Genomic DNA, 19038 nt, shown 5'->3' with positions numbered 1-19038 from the left:
CACCAATTCGTACGTCGATATTCTTAAATTATTTAACTAATAGATAAAAATTTTATTTTTTAGTAGAAACATTTTTAAATTTTTCAGTTGCGTTCATAGTGTATTATAAACATACCAGCATATTTAATCTATATGTGAAAATCTGTGATTCATTTGGCCAAACTTATAAGACAAACTTAAAATATTTTTATATCACAAAATCATTACGATTGCATTTTAACATTACAAATGGTGTTTATTGTAATTATATTTGTAATGTCATAAAATGTAGTTTGTATTGTACTATAAGAAATAATGATAATAAATACAGAGTAGTTAAGTCTATTGAAATATAGTTTTCTATAGAATCATTGTAAGTCGAACAAAGGATTCAGACACTTGAAACACTATATATGAATCGTGAGTTTGAATTTTTTTTACTGAACGTGTTCGCTCTTTCAGATCTGCGTTATAATGGGAGAGTCAATCCCATTACAACGTTGATGAACACTTTTCCAAGTAATGGCGGTGGATGGTATCGACTGCCTGCCTTCCCTCTGGTCTATCTTGTAAATTAAGACTGATTATTGTGGGAAGCCCTTGAGTAGCTTTGCGCGAAACGCAACAAACAAACTGGTAAAGGAAATTGATCTTCAAAGGAATAATGCTGACATTCTTGGTACTGGACAATATTACATTTAGTGTTATGATGTCTTGGTGTAGCTATTGTTTTGTAAAACGATTGTCTTTTAGTGCCAAAGTTCCACAGCTACTAAGTTATACATCATGTGTTAGTGCTCATTACGCTGATATTTTAATGTTCAAACATGCCTCATTGTCTTTGGAAATGTTATATGCTTACGGTGCTATACGATAATGACAGTACTTCTCAGGAAAGATTATTATCTTGTTCATTTGTAAACTTTTTCTTCATAATTCAGACTTAAATATTGTTTTATTTATATTTTGCATGAAGTTATGATCCATATGTATTACTGTTATCGACAAACATTAAATGACCAAAATCCACTTTTATATGTTTTAACCCTTTTAATTCATAATATGGTAATCAAAATTAATTTAGGTGTATGAATATCAACAAGCAATTACGCCTAATTTATTATTCAATATTATAAATAGACAAATTGTTTAATTATTCTACTTGTATGTTATATACTTCTTTTCTCATTCACCAAATGTAAAATGGAAAAGAGAATCTGTGTCGTAGAGGTCAAATGTATTCCCTGATTTGCCGTACCCTCTGCTATAGATTTCAGTTTCGCATACTCAAGGCTCATCAGCACAGCTTGGGTCAGCAAATAAAAGAAATACAGTTGGAACTTTTATAACGGTGATGCATAAATAAGATTTAGGGAGTTTTGAGTCCTTTTTAATTCATCATATAATAATCTAAACTAATTTAGATGAGTAAATCCTAATCTATTATTCGATAATAAATACAGTACAATTTATTTAATTATTTTATATGTCTACAGTAAAGATCATATTTTCACTTTTACCTGTAGTGAAAGAGAAAATAATTTTGCAACGTCAAAATATAAATCAGTTTTGTTGTGTTTTAATCTCTTTACTGTTTGCAGTAATGTTTAACTGAAATTTCCAATACTTTAACGGTTTTATTATCATTATTATAAACTTGTTTTATGTAATTGATTAAAATGCTGAAAACATTTAAGTTTTTAAACATTAGTAGAATACAAAAAAAAAAAAAAGTCGTACGCTGCTGTTCCTGAATAGAAAGATAGCAAATTGATAATTGTTTGAGTATTGGTATAGTTAAAACATTATATAAGAGTTGTGATATCCTGTACGTTTCCAATTGTTTTATGTTGTTGCAGCTTCAGTGTTGTGGTGTGGGCTTAGCTGGTTACAGAGATTGGTCCATTAATCCATATTTCAACTGTTCTTGGGCTAATAAAAGTCCAGAACGATGTGCTGTGCCTTTTTCGTGTTGCAAGTTTACTACGGTAAGTTTAAAAACAATTAAATTAGTAAGCATCCAGTTTGTTTAGAAAAAAAGTTCAATTGCAAAAAAAATTGTGAAATATTCTTTGTTTCCATTAAACTATATGTGGTATTAAATAGATATTAATGGACGAAATATTTATAATAATAATGACAACACATTCTTAAAATGAGCTCAGACTATGTAAAGTTTAACACTAGAAATTGATAGTCTTTTTCAAGATATTACGCAAAATATGAATTTTTATTTTTTTTTTATTTTGACTTGAGAGAAAATTGAAAGAGCCAGTAGTTGTTTTACGTAAAACTAAGTACGATTATTTAGAAAACAAACCTATGTTAATTTGTCATTAAAACAAGCCCTGAACAGAAGCTCAGGTTAACATCGATTACCAACATTTATATTCAAACAATGAGCTGAAGAGTATTTTGACCTTAATTAGAATACCAATTCATCTCTCTATATCGATTCACAGTGGAAATAATTTGATTGGACTGTTTAGTGGGTAACAGTGTTTTATAATGGCGGTCTCTAGTGATACCTTTAAGAATAAATCCGCTAAAAGATTTAATATGTATCTTCGATAACTTGGGAACGTATAGAACATGAATTACACTTGCAAATTTGGAACTGAATCTTATTGTCATTTTACTTGTTTTTCAACAAAAGTTTGTATGTATAGTATAGTTTATTCTAAAACAACTGACTATTAAAAGTAAAATTATTGTAACATTTAACTTAAAAGAAACGGTCAGAACCACCAAGACCTAGAAATGTAGATAATTGTTTTGAATTACGTGATCATGGATTTATTAAAATAAATGAGCATATTCAGAATTATATTAGTAATTGTAATAAGGTTTGGGGATTTTATTAATAACTATTAAACAAGGTTGGTTTCAAGATGCTTATTTCAACAATCATATTAAAAATAAGGAATTTGTTTGACAAATATAAAAACTGACATGCAACTACCAAATATGTGGGAACATTATCTGATTGGCAGGAATAGAAGTTTTAAGAACACTGAAATTATCAATGATGATAAAAATGTTTAACTGTTACAGTACATAGAAAAGAGTCTTCGTATTCTGTAATGAATGAATAAATAAAATGTGCTTAAAATAATTGCATAACATTTGGAATGATCCTCGCGTTTATTTTATCAAACCGCAGCGAGATGACAAAAACTTCTGAAATTATTGAATAATCCTTTGCTTCTGGACACTTTACTAGCTCAGACTGGTTACTGTCGTTCCACATGTACAAACTGTACTTGCGTATGCTCAAACAAATACGTAAAACATTAATTAGATAAACTGTCACAAACGATAACAGAACTTGCAGTTTAAAAAAATAAGCCTAACGTACATCTTTAAATTCTTCTATACACATCTTAAATTAAATGATGCTTAAAAACATTCGTGATTTTACAAAAAAACAAAAAAATTTAATAGAGCTATTACAGGATCAAGTGATAAAATTGTTATTCTGGTTGTTGTTCGTCATTAAGTAGAAGGCTACCTGAAGGGCTGGCTGGCTATCTGTGCTCTACTCACCACGGATATTGTTATATTTTTTAATTTACATTTATCTCGGACGAACCTCCGACTTATTGTTGTTTATTACAATTTGAAATAGCCTGAATCTGAGTTAAATTGTAATTTAAATTTAGATATTAATCAAATGTCGAGATGTATCACATTTATATTTGCCAACACGATTGACACACACTGTCTTATCCCTTAATACTTTACAATGCTAATTTGCTCCACAGGATAGAAGAGCACAGATATTTATTGACAGTATTTGTTTTCTTATAGCATAGCCACATCGTGCTATCTTCTGTGTCCACCGAGGGTAGTCAACCCCCTGATGTTAGCGTTGTAAAACGAAGACTTACTGTGTCCTAGCGGAGGACATTTATAGCGTATTAACGATTGTTACTTAGTAAGATTAATTGATAGTTAACTTCACGTGTTACAATTTTACTTGTGGACACTATTTGTACTTTTTATAGGAATATAAATTACAAGGGAGCACAAGCAATAATGTTTTTTCTTTCTTGACAGTCACACAACTTTTTGTTTCTCGTGCACATATGAACATACGATTACTTACCTTCCGTTGTGCAATAGAACTTTTAATGTTTGTTTTCCGTAAACTGTCAAAATGTAAATCCGTGTGTGTCCTGTCTCATTATTTGTGGCACCACTGTCACACCCATTAGGAAATATAACTACGTACAATTCACATGAAATTCCTTTTTGCAGGTCTGAACATTTCTGCTTTGACAAAAATCATCGAGATATTACACATTTCACAACATATCTCTCTTCCGGTATTGGAGTTTTTGCAAACTGCTGATTTATATTCAAATAGTTTCTCACTAGTACAGCGGTAAGTCTACGGATTTACAACGCTAAAATCAGCAGTTCGATTCCCCTTGGTGGGCTCAGCAGATAACCCGATATGGCTTTGCTATAAAAAAAACACACACACACTAACCAAATAAATTTACCATAATATAAAAGCGTTAAGAAACAATACAATGTGTATTGTTTCTTAATGCTTTTGTATTATTTGTGTATTCATAGTTACTTTTCATAATCATAAGCTTATTTTACTGATGTTAATTTTTATGCTTTTTGAAATCCTCAAAATACCACAGAATAAAGAAGGCAAGCAAATAATTTTGGTGCTGTGACAAGGATGCAACCCTATGTAATTGTGAATATAAACGCTTATGGAAGGGACTGAAAAAAACTATTCTGGTTTATTAAGAAGATGATAAGGGTGCTCACGAGCATGGGTAGAGATCATATTATTTACATGTCAAATGGTGTATGATCTATTGGAGGATAAGCAAAAATCTGAATAAGAAGGGCAAGTGTATTATATAAAGTGCTTGCCAACGTTAATATTGATAGCTTGTGGGTTATAAGTATGTCTGAAAAGAAAGGAACCAAGCTAGCCCATCAGTGAGAAGGGAGACACTGCAATAGGTGGATGAAATTTACTTCAGGAAAAGGTTCTGTAGGTTGTGTTGTATGTTTTCCCTGCCTACTGGGAGAAGAGAAATATAGCTAGCGAAGCATAACCTCCCACCGAGATGATGGATGAGCTGCTTCAAGAATTTCAGAAGTCATGGAGTTCCAGATCCCAATGACTTCACCATCGAGTTAGGCTGCCTAGTCTGAGGTGAGCTTAGAGTCTGCCGGGGCAAAGATATCGAACCACGTGAGCTTGTTGTGCAGACAAGACTAATCTCACTACTGATTTTAGCGTTTTAAGTCTATGACGAATGTTTTATTTAATATTTAAATATTTGTTTAAGCTTTCCAGTGAGTTAGTTAATCGTGTATAATTTGCCCACGTGATAAGGGAACACACTATTTATAATGCAGTTTATTATTGTTACTTAGGTTAAGTTAAGAGTTAACTTACTGTGTTACATTTAAACTTGAGGATACACTCGACTTGCAATTAAGTTTTTTTATACATTGGTATTGGTTACAGGGTGGGGAGCACACACAGTAGCACAAGCCTGTTATTTAATAATCTTCACTCCTTTTGCAAATCAAACTTTTTGGTTTTATTACAAATACAGAATCATTAGCCCACCATTGTAGTTTTTTTCCTGTAAATTATCAAGTAGTGGACGCAGCAGATAGCCCGATGTGGCTTTGGTATAATGGTATAAGAAAAACACACACAGACGCACAAAGTATCACGCTTTAACTAAAAGGCTGGTTCGTAACGTAAATCTCTGGGTCCTGTCTCATTATTGGTGACCCAGACATCACACTCGTTAGGAAATACACCAACCAGCATACGAAATCAGCAAACCTACTTTTTCGGCTCCTGACTTTTATGTTTTGTTTGATTTACTTGATATACTAAATGTCTCACAGTCTTTCACTTTTTTAGTATTAAGATCTTTGTAAATTGCTAATTAATATTCAAGCAAATTTACCGCAATACAAAGTATATTACGCCCAGCATGGCTAGGTGGCAAGGGCGCTCAACTCGTAATCTGAATGTCGCGTGTTCAGCTCCTCGTCACACCAAAAATACTCGCTTTTTCAGCCGTGGGGGCGTTATATGTGATGATCAATCCTACTATTCGTTGGTAAAAGAGTAGCCTAAGAGTTAACGGTGGGTGATGATGACTAGCTGCCTTCCTTCTAGTCTCGCGCTGCTAAATTAGGGACGATTAGCGCAGACAGCTCTCATGTAGCTTTGCGCAAAATTAAAAGAACAAACAAATAAACAACATATATTCATAGAATTACTTCTTAAAATTATCAAGTGATTTCATTAGTGTGCTCTTAAAACAAGGAGGCTATTACTAATATTTTGGTTCGATTACTTTTGTTAGTAAAGATGATTTATTTATCCAAGTTATTACAGTACGGGTTTAATGCATTAAAAAGGAAGTGAAAAGTTACCTAACTCGCTTGTGTTAGTAAAAAATATCGTTTATTAAAATATATGATATTTTTTTGTTTCCTATCATATGATAAGGTCAAATTATTATATCATGATTAGAGAAATTTTTGCTCATACTTCTGATAACCTTAAAACCAAAAAATTACAATTCAATACTCTGCTTTATTTCCAGGGAGAGCTTGTGAATTTGATGTGTGGCTATGACATAACAAATACTTCATCAAAGGCCGTAAGTATGATTTAAAACAATAAGTAAAGTATCGTAATACTAAGTAAAAGTTATGTTTTCAATACGATGAAAATAACTCCAAATTATTTGAATTTTTCAAACTCCGAGAAGCTACATTTTTTCTCCTTTCTTTAGTTTTACTGTTCCAGCTAGTATAAACATGTAAAGTTTACAGGTTATTTATCATACTATTTTATGATACAGATACAAGTTTACTGCTTGTTTTATTTGTTTTAGTATAATTTTATACTTCTTCAAAACTAAAATAAATTAAAATTCATCAAGCATGCTTATTGATTATTTAACTAGTTAGTTTATTTTAAGCTGATAAAATTAATAAATTTTTAGCTGCTAAGAACAGAAAATTAGAGTTTGAGAAAAAGTTTTTGGTTTTAGCTATAAAGTGGAAATTTGATAATAGATAATGGAACACGGTGAGAATTTCGTGATTTCGAATATTTCGTATGTTGCTAGAGTTCAGGAACTGTTTGAGCAAATTTATTCATATCCTAATAATGCACCTTTTACCTGTTGCTCAATATTATTTTAGCAAGAAGATGTGAAAGATAAGATATATACAGAAGGATGTTTTTTGAAGATTGAAGAACACTTGAAAAACAATGCCATCCTTCTTGGCATACCAGCCTTCACAATAATTGTTCCATTGGTAAGTATGAAATTATATGATATTACAGTAATATGTTTGAAATAGTAGGCCTCTATTGCATGAACATCAAAAAATGCAAACTGAAAATAAGTTGTTGCTATTATAGTTGTTCCTCTAGTAAGTTTGAAATCAAATTTTTCTTGTATCAACATTAAATCTTCAAGCATTGCTACATTTATTCCTTTGGTAACTCTGACATCATATACTTTTCTCACGTCAACATCAAATCTCCAAACTAGAAATCATCAGCCCTTGCTATATAATAAGCCTTTCTTATATCAATCTCAAATATCCAAAATACAAATCAGCAGCATTTGCTATACTTGTTTCCCTGATAGGCCTGAAATAATAGGCTTTTGCAACATTAATAACAGTCTTCCAAATTGGAAAACAGAAGCCCTTAGCTTAATTGTTCTGTGATAAATTTGAAATCATAAGCCTTCTTGCAAAAATATCGAATCTTCAAACTGAAAATTACCATCCTTTAAATCTTAAACTATAGGCTTTTCCTATATCAACATGAGATCTCCAAAGTAGGAATCGACATTCTTCATTACATTTGTTCTTTGGTATGTCAGAAATCATTGGCCTATCTTGCATCAATACCAAATCTGCAAACTGTAAATCAGCAGCCTTTACTATAGTATTTTTTTTTTGTAAATCTAAAATAAAATATCTTTACTGTGTAAATAACAAACTTCCAAAGAAAAATGCAGTCAGTCTTTACTATATGTGTTACTTTAGTTAGTCTAAAAGCGTAGGAATTTCTTATATATATGTATACCTCAAATCTGGAAATAAAACTTTACTATAGTCATTTCCTCATTTCCCAAATCACAGGCCTTTTCATGTATCAAAGTTAAATCTCCAAACTGGAAATCATCATTTATTATAGTTGTGCCTTTTGTAAGTAGGAAATAATAGGCATTTATTGGGTCAAAAACAAATCTCTAAACTAGTAATCAGCGTTCAATACTGCAGCTGTTCCTTTAGTAAATCAGATATTACAGCCTTTTCTCTGATTAACATCGCATTTGAAAACTTTAAATTACCGGCCTTTTCTATAGCTTTAACTCTGCTAGTCCTGAAACTATAGGCTCTCACTACATTAACAACAAATTTCCAAACTAGAAATTACCAGCCATAACTATAGCTGTTTCTTTGGCATGCCTAAAATTGTAGGCCTTTCTTGCACCAATATCAAATCTACAAAATCTAAATCACTAGCTCTTACTATAATTGTATATTTCGTGTGTCTGAGATCGTGGGTTTTTCTTTAACGAACATCAAGTTTAGAAAATGGAAATCAGCAGACTTTACTAGTTGTTCCTTTGGTATGTTGAACTTGTAGGCATTTCTTGCATCAGCATAAAATATGCAAACCGTACATAATTGGTCATTACTACAATCATGCTTTTGTTAACTTTGAATTAAGAGGAATTTATTACATCAACATCAAATTATGTAACTGGAAATCATCAACAACTTATTATTTTGGTTGTTCTTTTAGTAAATCAGAAATCGTTGGTCATTATTTCACAAAGAATAAGTCTCACAATTGGAAATTAAAAAACCCTTACTGTAGTCATTCCTAAAGTAAGCTTGAAGTCGCATGCCTTTTTTAAATCCAATCTCTGAACTGGAAATCACAAGATATTACTTTAGTTATTTATTTGGTAGGACTAAAATTGCAGGCCTATACTGCGTGAAGAACAAATGTATAAAGTGAATTGAACAGTCTTTAGTCTGTCTGTTCATAAGGTATGCCTTAAATCAAGGGTCTTTGCTGTAACAATAATAAATCTATAAACTGGAAATTTGAAGCCCATACTATAGCTGTTCCTTTGAAAAACATGAAACTATAGACTTTCTTTGCATCAGTATCAACTATCAAAACCAGAAATCACCAACACTTATACTTTTTTATCCACGGTAAGCTGAACTTATTAGTCTTTCTTTCATCAGTATCAAAGCTCAAAACTGGAAATAAACATTCCTTACTATAATTGTCGGCCCGGCATGGCCAGGTAGTTAAGGCACTCGACTCGTGATCTGAGGGTCGCGGTTTCAAAACCCCTTCATATCAAACATGTTCGCCTTTTCAGCCGTAGGGGCGTTATAATGTGACGGTCAATCGCACTATTCGTTGGTGAAAGAGTAGCCCAAGATTTGGCAGTGGGCGGTGATGACTAGCTGCCTTCCCTCTAGTCTTACACTGCTAAATTAGGGACTGCTAGCGCAGATAACCCTCAAGTAGCTTTCACGAAATTCAAAACAGATCAAACCAAACTATAGTTGTTCCTTTGGTAAATCTGAAATCACAGGTCCTTCGTGCATCAAAGTCAATTCTCCAAATTGGAAATCAGATGCCGTTACTAAATCGTAGGCCTTTCATGTATCAACATCAAATCTACAGATTGGGAATCAGCAGCGTTTTACTATAGCTGTTCCTTTGGCAAATTCGAAATTACAAGCTTTTATTATTATTACAAGCTTGGAAATCAGACGTCGTTAGTAGTCATTCTTCTTGTAAGTCTTAAATCATAGTCCTTTATCGCATCAACTTTATACATCCAAACTGGAAATCATAGACTTTACTACAGTAGTGTTTCTGTTAATTTTCATGTTATAAGCCTGTCATATACTATCTTCAAATGCCCAAACTAGAAATAAGTATACTTTACTATACTTGTTATTTTGGCATGTCTGAAATCCTATACGTCTTTGCATCAATTTGAAATCTCCAAATTGGAAATCACCATCCATTATTATTGTGGTGCTTTTGGTAAGTGAGAAATCATAGGCATGTTTTACATGAATGTCAAATCTCCAAACTATGAATCATGAGCCTTTAGTATATTTGTTCGTTTATTGTATTTGGAATCCTAGGCCCCTTTATAACAACAACAAACCTCCAAACTAGAAATGAAAAACTTTTATTGTAGTTTATCTTTTGGTAAGTAGGAAATCATAGGTCTTTCTTATATGAAGGTAAAATCTCCAAAATGAAAAATATCAACATTTACGATATTTATTCCTTTGGTAAGTCTGAAATCGTAAAACTTTCTTGATCAATATCAAATCTATAAATCGGAACTCAGTAGGCTTTATTATATTTTTTCTTCTGAAAAATCTGAATCGTATGCATTTTTTGCATTAGTATCAAATCTTCGAACCGAAAATATTGAGATCCTTTATGGTTATTCCCTTGGTAAGCCTGTAATAATTGTATTTTCACACAGTAATATAAAACCTCTAAACTCCAACTCACCAGCATTTAGTATAGTTGTTCATTTTGTGTGTATGAAATCTTAAGCCTTTATAGTAACCTCAAACTCTAAACTGGAAATCACCAGCTCTTACCATTGATAAATTTAAAATCATAGGCCTTTCATACATTTATATCTTATCTCCAAACCCTGAATCTGCAGTCTTTAGTACAGTTGTTACTTCGATAAATCTTAATTCTTAAGCTTTTCTTGACCCACTAAAACCGTAAGCCTTTTCAAAAGGTTATAATGATAACCACTAAATTCTAGCATTTGATACTTCATGGGCTGGCTGACTTACAATATAATTTACTGTACTTTGATATTTGAGAGTGGTAAGCCTGGAAAATCAGGAAAACCGTACAAATACGTATATTACCCCAAAAGCTTTTTTTTATATCAATAATCGAAACTATTTGGTATAAGAATCTATCTTGTTTTGGTGCATCACAAAGTTAAATGTTTGTTAAGCATCATAAGTATTGAGCTGTTTAGACAACCAGTGTGCAGGCCACAATCTTCTGTTTTGATTAGACTCTTCTTGTAAAATTATAGAATATTAACCCATGGTAGTTATCGGGATACCCCTGCACCCAAAGGAGGCTGCATCAGTGGGGATTGTCAGGTGAAAGGAAATCAAATGCTGCTGGTTAGGGTTACATAATCATTATGTTTTATGCAAGTTATGCTAACACCTGAGGGTTTGATACTATACAAAATATTCCAAGCTGTTATTAAGATTTTATGGACGATGTTACTAAAGTACTCTAGAATGATTGTGTTTCTTTAGGCAAATAATTTTAGTAGGCTTATTATATGTATTTTACAAAGGCAAACAGGATTGTATGTAGATGTCGACTTGTCTCGACTTATGTTTATTAAAGTTTTCATTCATTTTATGATTAATTGTATTGCGTGTATTTTACAAATGCCGATAGTGTTTCTGTAGACAAATAATGTTGCTATATTTTCATAGGCCTACATACAATACACATTTCAAATCTTCCGACTTAGGTTTATAGTTTTTATTTATACATATATATCTGACTGAAATAGATGTGTTTTACAAAAGCGGATGATGTTATTAGGGGAATTATGTTACTAAGATTCTATCGGCGGATAATATTACATAGCAAATTGCATTACTAAAGTTAGTGCTGCTAGGGTGGATGGTGATTTTATAAGTGGATAATTCGCTAGGTTGGTGAGCTCATCGTAGGGCGTCTCGACATGTGAATACGTCATCAACATTGTAGTTTTCGCTTCTAGGTTTAATTACATGCCTTAAACAGTTAAAAGTAAAACTGTTATTTTAACGAGACAACTATTATGGCAAAGAGTAATAAAAATAATTAAATTTTATAATGCCAAGTATCATTTCCGAACAACAAAGGAATCATTGGGACCTCAGGCGAAAGAGTTCTGTGAAAGAATTGCAATGATAAGGTTCGTCTTTTTTTTGCATGCTTGTCTGTTAAAATCACTTACTTGAATGAAAATTTGTTGATATACTAAAATTTAGATTCAAACCATAAGCACTTATATAGCGATTTAGGATGTACAATAATTTTTAATTTTGCTCAGCGAATACTGTGAAATAGTCATTGTTGATATTCAAACATTTTAAAGGTGGTTTTAAACGGGCAACTTTTATGACCGCCATATTGTTTCATAACGATCCCTACTGTTAAATATTACCATAATAAATTATTTCAATTTTTTTCACACATACTATCATACTTTATCCGGTATTTGAACAAGGCAAATATTATATCGCACCCGATAATTTACATACTTTTACAATTATTTCTCCTCAAAGAATTTTATCATACCTAATGTTTCATTTTTATAAATATTGACTTAGACAGTTACATTATTATTCTACAGTTATTTGTGTTTCGCTTTATAAGTGTATATATATACATAATAATTTGTTATAACTAAAAACAAGCTGAAACAAAATAGGTAAATAAGTAAAGGATCCCAGGGTACAGCGTTTGTTTTTGTGTTTTTTTGTTGTTGTTTTTTTAAGCAAAGCCACATTGGGGGGATCTGCTGAGAGCAACGTTTACATTTTAATTTATTATTGTTTCGGCTGGTTTCTGGTTATAAATAATTAATATAATTAGTCAGAGATTTGTATTTTGCTGTTTTTAACGCAGTCTTTCGTTTTGATTGTTTTAATTTAACCAAGCTAACTGTATCAGTATTAATTTTCTCTAAAATATATATATATAATGCATATTTAACTAGTTATAATGGTTGGCGTACAACATATTCTTTTGTGTAGCTCTGTTTTCATTCGTATCTCTAAATTTATAACAAATAATTAATAAACTGGTAGTAAATCATTTCGAATGAATGACTTACTCTTTAGTCAGTTTAAAATGGTAACACGTACCATTTTATGAATTTCTATAGAATATTCACTTGAAGTACAGCACGGACTAAAGAATTAAAGTTCATAAAAATTTGTGGTTTTAGAGTACAGGTTATAAACTAACTTCTTCATGTATCAATTGAAAATATATGCAATGATTATTTTGCAGAGATTTTGAACTCACATTAATATTGCTTAAGATGTGCAACACAAATGAACTCGATAAACTTTGATTTTAAGAAATACAAAGAATCATTAACAGGAGAGACCGTCACTTATAGAAACAATTAGTTCCTTTCTAAATTGGCAGAATAAAATGTTAATAGCATTGAAAGGTGTGGAATTAGAAATTTTTTAAAATACGACATATTTCCTTTTTTGTGAAATATGTTATTTCTAGCCTATGATAATATGTACGAGACCAAAATTATATCACTTCGCAATGATTCAAACATACGTATTAAATATTTCTTTACTAGTTTGACAAGCATACTGATATATATATATTAACAAGACTGGCCTGGCATGGCCTGATAGTTAGCGCGCTTTACTCGTAAACTGAGGGTCACGGATTCGAATTTCCGTCAGACCAAACTATGCTTGCCTTTCCAGCCGTGGAGACGTTATAATATGACGGTGAATCCCACTATTTGTTGGTAAAAGAGTAGTCTAAGAGTCGGCAGTGGGTGGTTATAACTATCTTTCACTGCTATGTTAGGAACGGCTAGTGCAAATAGCTTTCGTGTAAGTTTGCGCAAAATTCATAATAAACGAACAATTAACAAAACTTCAAGGTACAGTAATATCATATTATTTGCCCCCCAATGGCACAGTGGTATGACTGCGGACTTACACGCTAAAGACCGGGTTTCGATACCCGTGATGGGCAGAGCACAGATAGCCCATTGTATAGCTTTGTGCTTAATTCAAAAACCAAAAAACAAACAAGCATTATTTATGGAAACATAATAAAATAAAATAATGAACTACAATATAGTGTAATAATATCTGGTATGTACTTGTTCTAGCACGTTATTAGTGAAATACAATAAAATCACCTTAAATGAAACATAAGAGACATTCCAAAAAGTGATTCCATAAAAAAGTTTTATTTAGAAATTCTACAAAACATGTTATTCACTTGAAAATTATAGGCTCGTCCAGTATCACACGTACAGAAACATTTATTAACAAAACTTTATGTTGGTGATTTTAATTGTTGTAACGATAATCAGTAAAATCGTTGGATTTATATAATGTGGAAAAATAATCACTTGATTTATAATTAAAGGTTCTTTTAAGGTTTTGATTGTCAACTTGTTTTTCCGTTATAAATTATGTCCAATTACGAAAAATGTATTTCATGCTTTGGCGAACTAATAAAATTAAATGTTATAGAATTTCTGATTTGTCAGCAAATGTTTTGTATGTATATATTCTTATAAAGTGAAAAAAAGAAGCTTATATGTTAAGTTTTCGTATATTATTTAGGAATTTAATCATGTTATCATGAAAAATCCATTGTTATAATTTTAAGGACGACATTTTCAAAAAAATATGTTATGTAAATTAAATACAAAAATGAAAACTACACTACAGTACATTAAATGTGTAGTAACTCATAAAAAATACAATAGTCTGCAGAATTGTATGTAACTACACACAGGCCCATCTGTGCTGTGCCCTCCACGGGAATAGAAACCTGGTTTCTAAAGGTATAAGTCCACACACATCCTACTGTTGGACGTTGTTTGTAGAATAACAGTATATAACTGTCTTGTCAAATATTTATAAAAAGAAACATTCGATATGGTAAAATCCTTTAAAGACAGGTAATTGTAAAAGTATCTAAACTAATATATTAGCTATGGTATAATATTTGTTTCTTTCAAATGATGGATAAATTATGTAGGTACGTATGATAAAAACTGACGTACGTTATACACTATGATATACTAGTTGTATCGTTAAAATAATGGTTTTACTTGTAATTTATTAGGTTACATAATTACATCCAGGAGTAAAAAACTATAATGCTGATGACCTAATCACATGTTGAGATACCCTACAATTTGCTCATTATCTTAGTGAACTTTCCGTTTATAGAAACACCACCAGTCTGGTCAAAACCAATCTTAATAACATAATTTATTAAGTAATATCACTTCCCTATATAAACACTATCCTTTGCAACACAGTCCGCCTATAGAACCTTATTCATTGGACACCTGGGTACCTTGATAGCTACTTTCTATTGTATGTAAAAGTGAAAGGATTTTATAAATAGTTTCGTGACAAAGAATGATATACGTTATTGGAAATTATGAGCATCATCATCAGACAGTCATTAATGGAAAGAATGACAATTCTTGTTTGTTGTGAATCTACTATTAATTTTTTAGAAGTTATCTAAGGAATCGGAGGAAGATAGCAGTAATATCGTTTATCACAGCCATTTTGATCGGGCCCGACATAGTCAGGTGGTTAAGGTACTCAACTTCTAATGCGAGGGATGCAGGTTCAAATCCCTGTCGCACCAAACATGCTCGTCATTTTAGCCGTGGGGGCGTTAAAATGTGACGGTAATCCCACAATTCGTTGGTAAAAGAGTAGACCAAGAGTTGGGGTTGGGCGGTGATGACTAGCTACTATCCCTCTGCACTTACACTGCTAAATTAGGGACGGCTAGCGTAGATCGCTCTCGTGTAGCGTTGCACAAAATTCAAAAACAAACATTTCGATCGTGAACTTACTTAGCGAGTCATCATTGTGGTCACATGTCAGTTTTCAAGTGCGTTTAAAGGAATCCACATCGGTATATGTATTTCAAAATGTTTATGATACACTGATAATATAATTATATATTAAAATCAATAGCTAGTGTACACTAGATTACTTTGTAAAGAAACCCGGAATGGGCACTTGGGTTAAGGCGTTCGACTCGTAATCCGAGGGTCGCTGGTTCAAAGCCCGCTCGCCCCAAACCTGCTCGCCCTATTAGCCGTAAGGGCGTTATAATGGGATAGTAAATCCCACTATTCGTTGGTAGAAGAGTTAGCGGGGGGTGGTGGTGACTAGCTGCCTTCCCTCTAGTCTTACACTGCTAAAATAGGGACTGCTAGCGCAGATAGCCCTCGACTGTCTTTGCGCTAAGTTCAAGACAAACCTTTTAAAGTTTAAATGCGAGTATTTGCTGCGATTAAAATAACATTATTCCCAACAGATGGGGTACCCCTTATATTTTCAACGCATTGTAAGAGGTGCTAACTTTGATATATCGAAAATATGTTTTGACAATTCAAAAAGGTTAATTTACTATTTCCATCTGTAAAATTAATTTGTGAAATGTATTTTACTAATCAAACTAATTAATTGGGATTTGTTTTATAAGAGTTGTTATTCTCTTTCTTACACACACACGTAAAATTTTCCGAACTATGTGTATGTGTTTATTAATTATTACTAATGTAATGTTGCGCCAGTCTACCTTTGTTAAAAAGCTCAGTGAATTCATTACAATTAGATACAGCAATTGATCAAAAACACAATTTACTGACTCTTTACAGTATAAAATACATAACTCAAAGTCTTAAAAGTAAGAAGAATTAAAAATCACTGCAATTCCTAATGAAAAGAATCAGATACGACCGTATAAATTAAGTTGAGTTACCGGAATAAGTATTAAATATAGTCATTTCTATTAAACACTTACTCAGCTAATTCAAAAGATATATTAAAAGCAGGCAGTGTTGTGAAACGCACAATATACTTTTATCAGGCCGGGTGTGGTCTAGTGATTAGCCTGTCAAACTGTGGATTGGAACGTCTAAGTTTCGCGCAACGATGCCTATGAATAAGCTTGTATTTGCATTATCACAATAAAGGCCAATTCCGTTATTCGGTTCCTAATTATGAAAACACACCTGATGGTGATGACTAGCTAGCTACTTTAACTCTGGTTCGTAGCTGAAAATTAGGGGCAACTATACTTGAATACTCGGAATCTTTATACAGGCTATTCAGTCTAAATGTATAAAAGTATTGTTCAAATTGAAAATACACACCTTGTTGCTTGTTCCTAACTCATGTATAGATTTGATTTTACTGTTTAGTAAACTCTTTAAACCACTGCAAATCACACAGTTTTCTAGTTAAGTATGTTTTATTTGAATGTTCACATATTTTGTGTACCAAGAACCAACAAAGTATAACATATCTTTTTTTTAGCCTTTGAACATCGATTTTTTCTATTTATTGCATTCATAAGCTGATGCATACACGATATTGCTTGTATACTTTCAAAGAGATAAAAAAAACATTAATAAACAGCTTGGAGTTATATACGATTCAAATATGTATTTTGCACATAGCAACTTAATGATATGGTGTTTCCACAATTCTTTGACAAACCATTTTTAGTGTGTTAGTGTGTCTGTTTTCCATAGGTTTGTGGAATCATGTTGGCAACTCGGCTGATAGCTAGGATACATACCCTTACTAAGGATGAAGAAATGTACGAAGGTATTTTAAGATGATCTGCGTTCAATAAAAAGTCATTGTCCCTTGTTTTATATACTTTTCTGAGAGACAAGATCGTCAGCAAACTTTTTTCTTCAACCCAGAGAGATTCACTGCAAAAAAATGAAGCTATCTTAGAAAACTATTTTTATATTATATGAAAAAAATCTTAATATTTATTGATGAAAAACTAATTGTATAGAGAAACAATTTTCTTCAATTATGGCAAATAAATAGATTAACATTTCTTATTCAATGTTCAAATAAAAAAGGAATTGGAGTGTTTAATGATAGATCAAATCAGTTAATTGTATATGTGTGTATTTAAATGAACTATGGAGGATGATAACACAATGCTTACTTGGATTGCATTAAAATTATCACTGTCATCAACTGTTTTACTGCACTGACTTGGCCAGCAATTCTTAGTTCAGGTATCACTACCTGTTGAAAAGCGGAATGTATTAGGAATATCATCAAAAATATCTGTGATTAACAAAGTATCAGCACAGATTTCACACACACGTACATGGATTTATGACGTCAAGCAGTATTTAGCCTACATATCAGTTGAATGTTTACTGTGCTGAGAAGCGATAAAATATAAAGAATATTTTTAAAGTGGCATAGTACAATATTATATTGTTACATACATACATGCAAACTATCACATATCGAACAGACAGTATGATGTAAACTCTAGAAAAAGACTTATACGTCTTTTGCTGTTGTAGGCCTGGATATCCTTATTAATTGAGATACGATAAAAACCGGATAACAGCGATAACAACTGATTTTTTTCCCTCTTGTAATTCCAAGAATTGACATTCAATAAAAGGCAGATGACAGCTAGCTTTTAAGTTGACATCACGATAATTTCTTTAGGCAATTACAGAACGATTATATTTATTACTTGTCCTGTCCTGCAGGTCTGTACTAAAGGTATCCTCCTTCAAAAATCTCCATTCTTTTTAATGTAACAACTAAATGTTAACTTAGGTTTGTGAGAAATTTTACATGGTAAACGGTATGTTAAATGTGTACCAAATTGTGTCTTAAATCAATGGGTTTCTCAGTTCACAGCGGAATGCTCTCAGAATTAGAACGCTATGGTCCGGGCTTTGATACACGTGGTCGAAAGAACCCAGATAACCCATTGTGTTACTTTCTTCTCAATTTTAAACAAACAAGCTTGAATCAATGGGGAAATTTTTCCTACCGACTGAAGAAGAATTATGATTCTATCCACAATTAAATTTTCTTACACATCCTTGCTTTCTCACTTCATCAGAAGCTGTTTTCATCATAGTAATTACATGCTCATCTTTGGAGACTACATACAATGTCATGACGAATTCGCAGGACTTTAGTTTAATAGTATAAGTTGGTTGGCGATCATTCCTGTTGAGATGAAGGTTCATGTATTCGTTGGTCATCAAAACGAAGAATAGAAATAAAACATTTACCAATAACAGTAAGCTACAGTTACTGAAACAACAATGAGTTGAGCTAAATAAACAAAAATTAATTTATATCAACCTTTACATACACAGCTTT

At 32.1% G+C, this 19038-nt stretch overlaps 1 protein-coding gene across 3 annotated transcripts in view; it reads left to right on the top strand.

Annotated features, from left to right (window-relative positions):
* Positions 1-17702, top strand: part of LOC143257993 (tetraspanin-33-like) — a 64043-nt gene extending 46341 nt beyond the window's left edge. For all 3 annotated transcript variants that reach the window (XM_076517036.1, XM_076517034.1, XM_076517035.1), the window contains exons 5-8: positions 1839-1967; positions 6591-6647; positions 7198-7314; positions 17409-17702. In XM_076517036.1, the coding sequence (XP_076373151.1) occupies positions 1839-1967; positions 6591-6647; positions 7198-7314; positions 17409-17498 (393 nt within the window). In that variant the 3' untranslated portion in view covers positions 17499-17702. The remainder of the gene's footprint in view (positions 1-1838; positions 1968-6590; positions 6648-7197; positions 7315-17408) is intronic.
* Positions 17703-19038: the final 1336 nt, after the last annotated feature.

The sequence above is a fragment of the Tachypleus tridentatus genome, chromosome 7, assembly GCF_004210375.1.
Source record: "Tachypleus tridentatus isolate NWPU-2018 chromosome 7, ASM421037v1, whole genome shotgun sequence".
Taxonomy (NCBI): Eukaryota; Metazoa; Arthropoda; class Merostomata; order Xiphosura; family Limulidae; genus Tachypleus; species Tachypleus tridentatus.
Note: the sequence above shows the minus strand (reverse complement) of the source record. Positions and strands in the feature narration are given on the sequence as shown.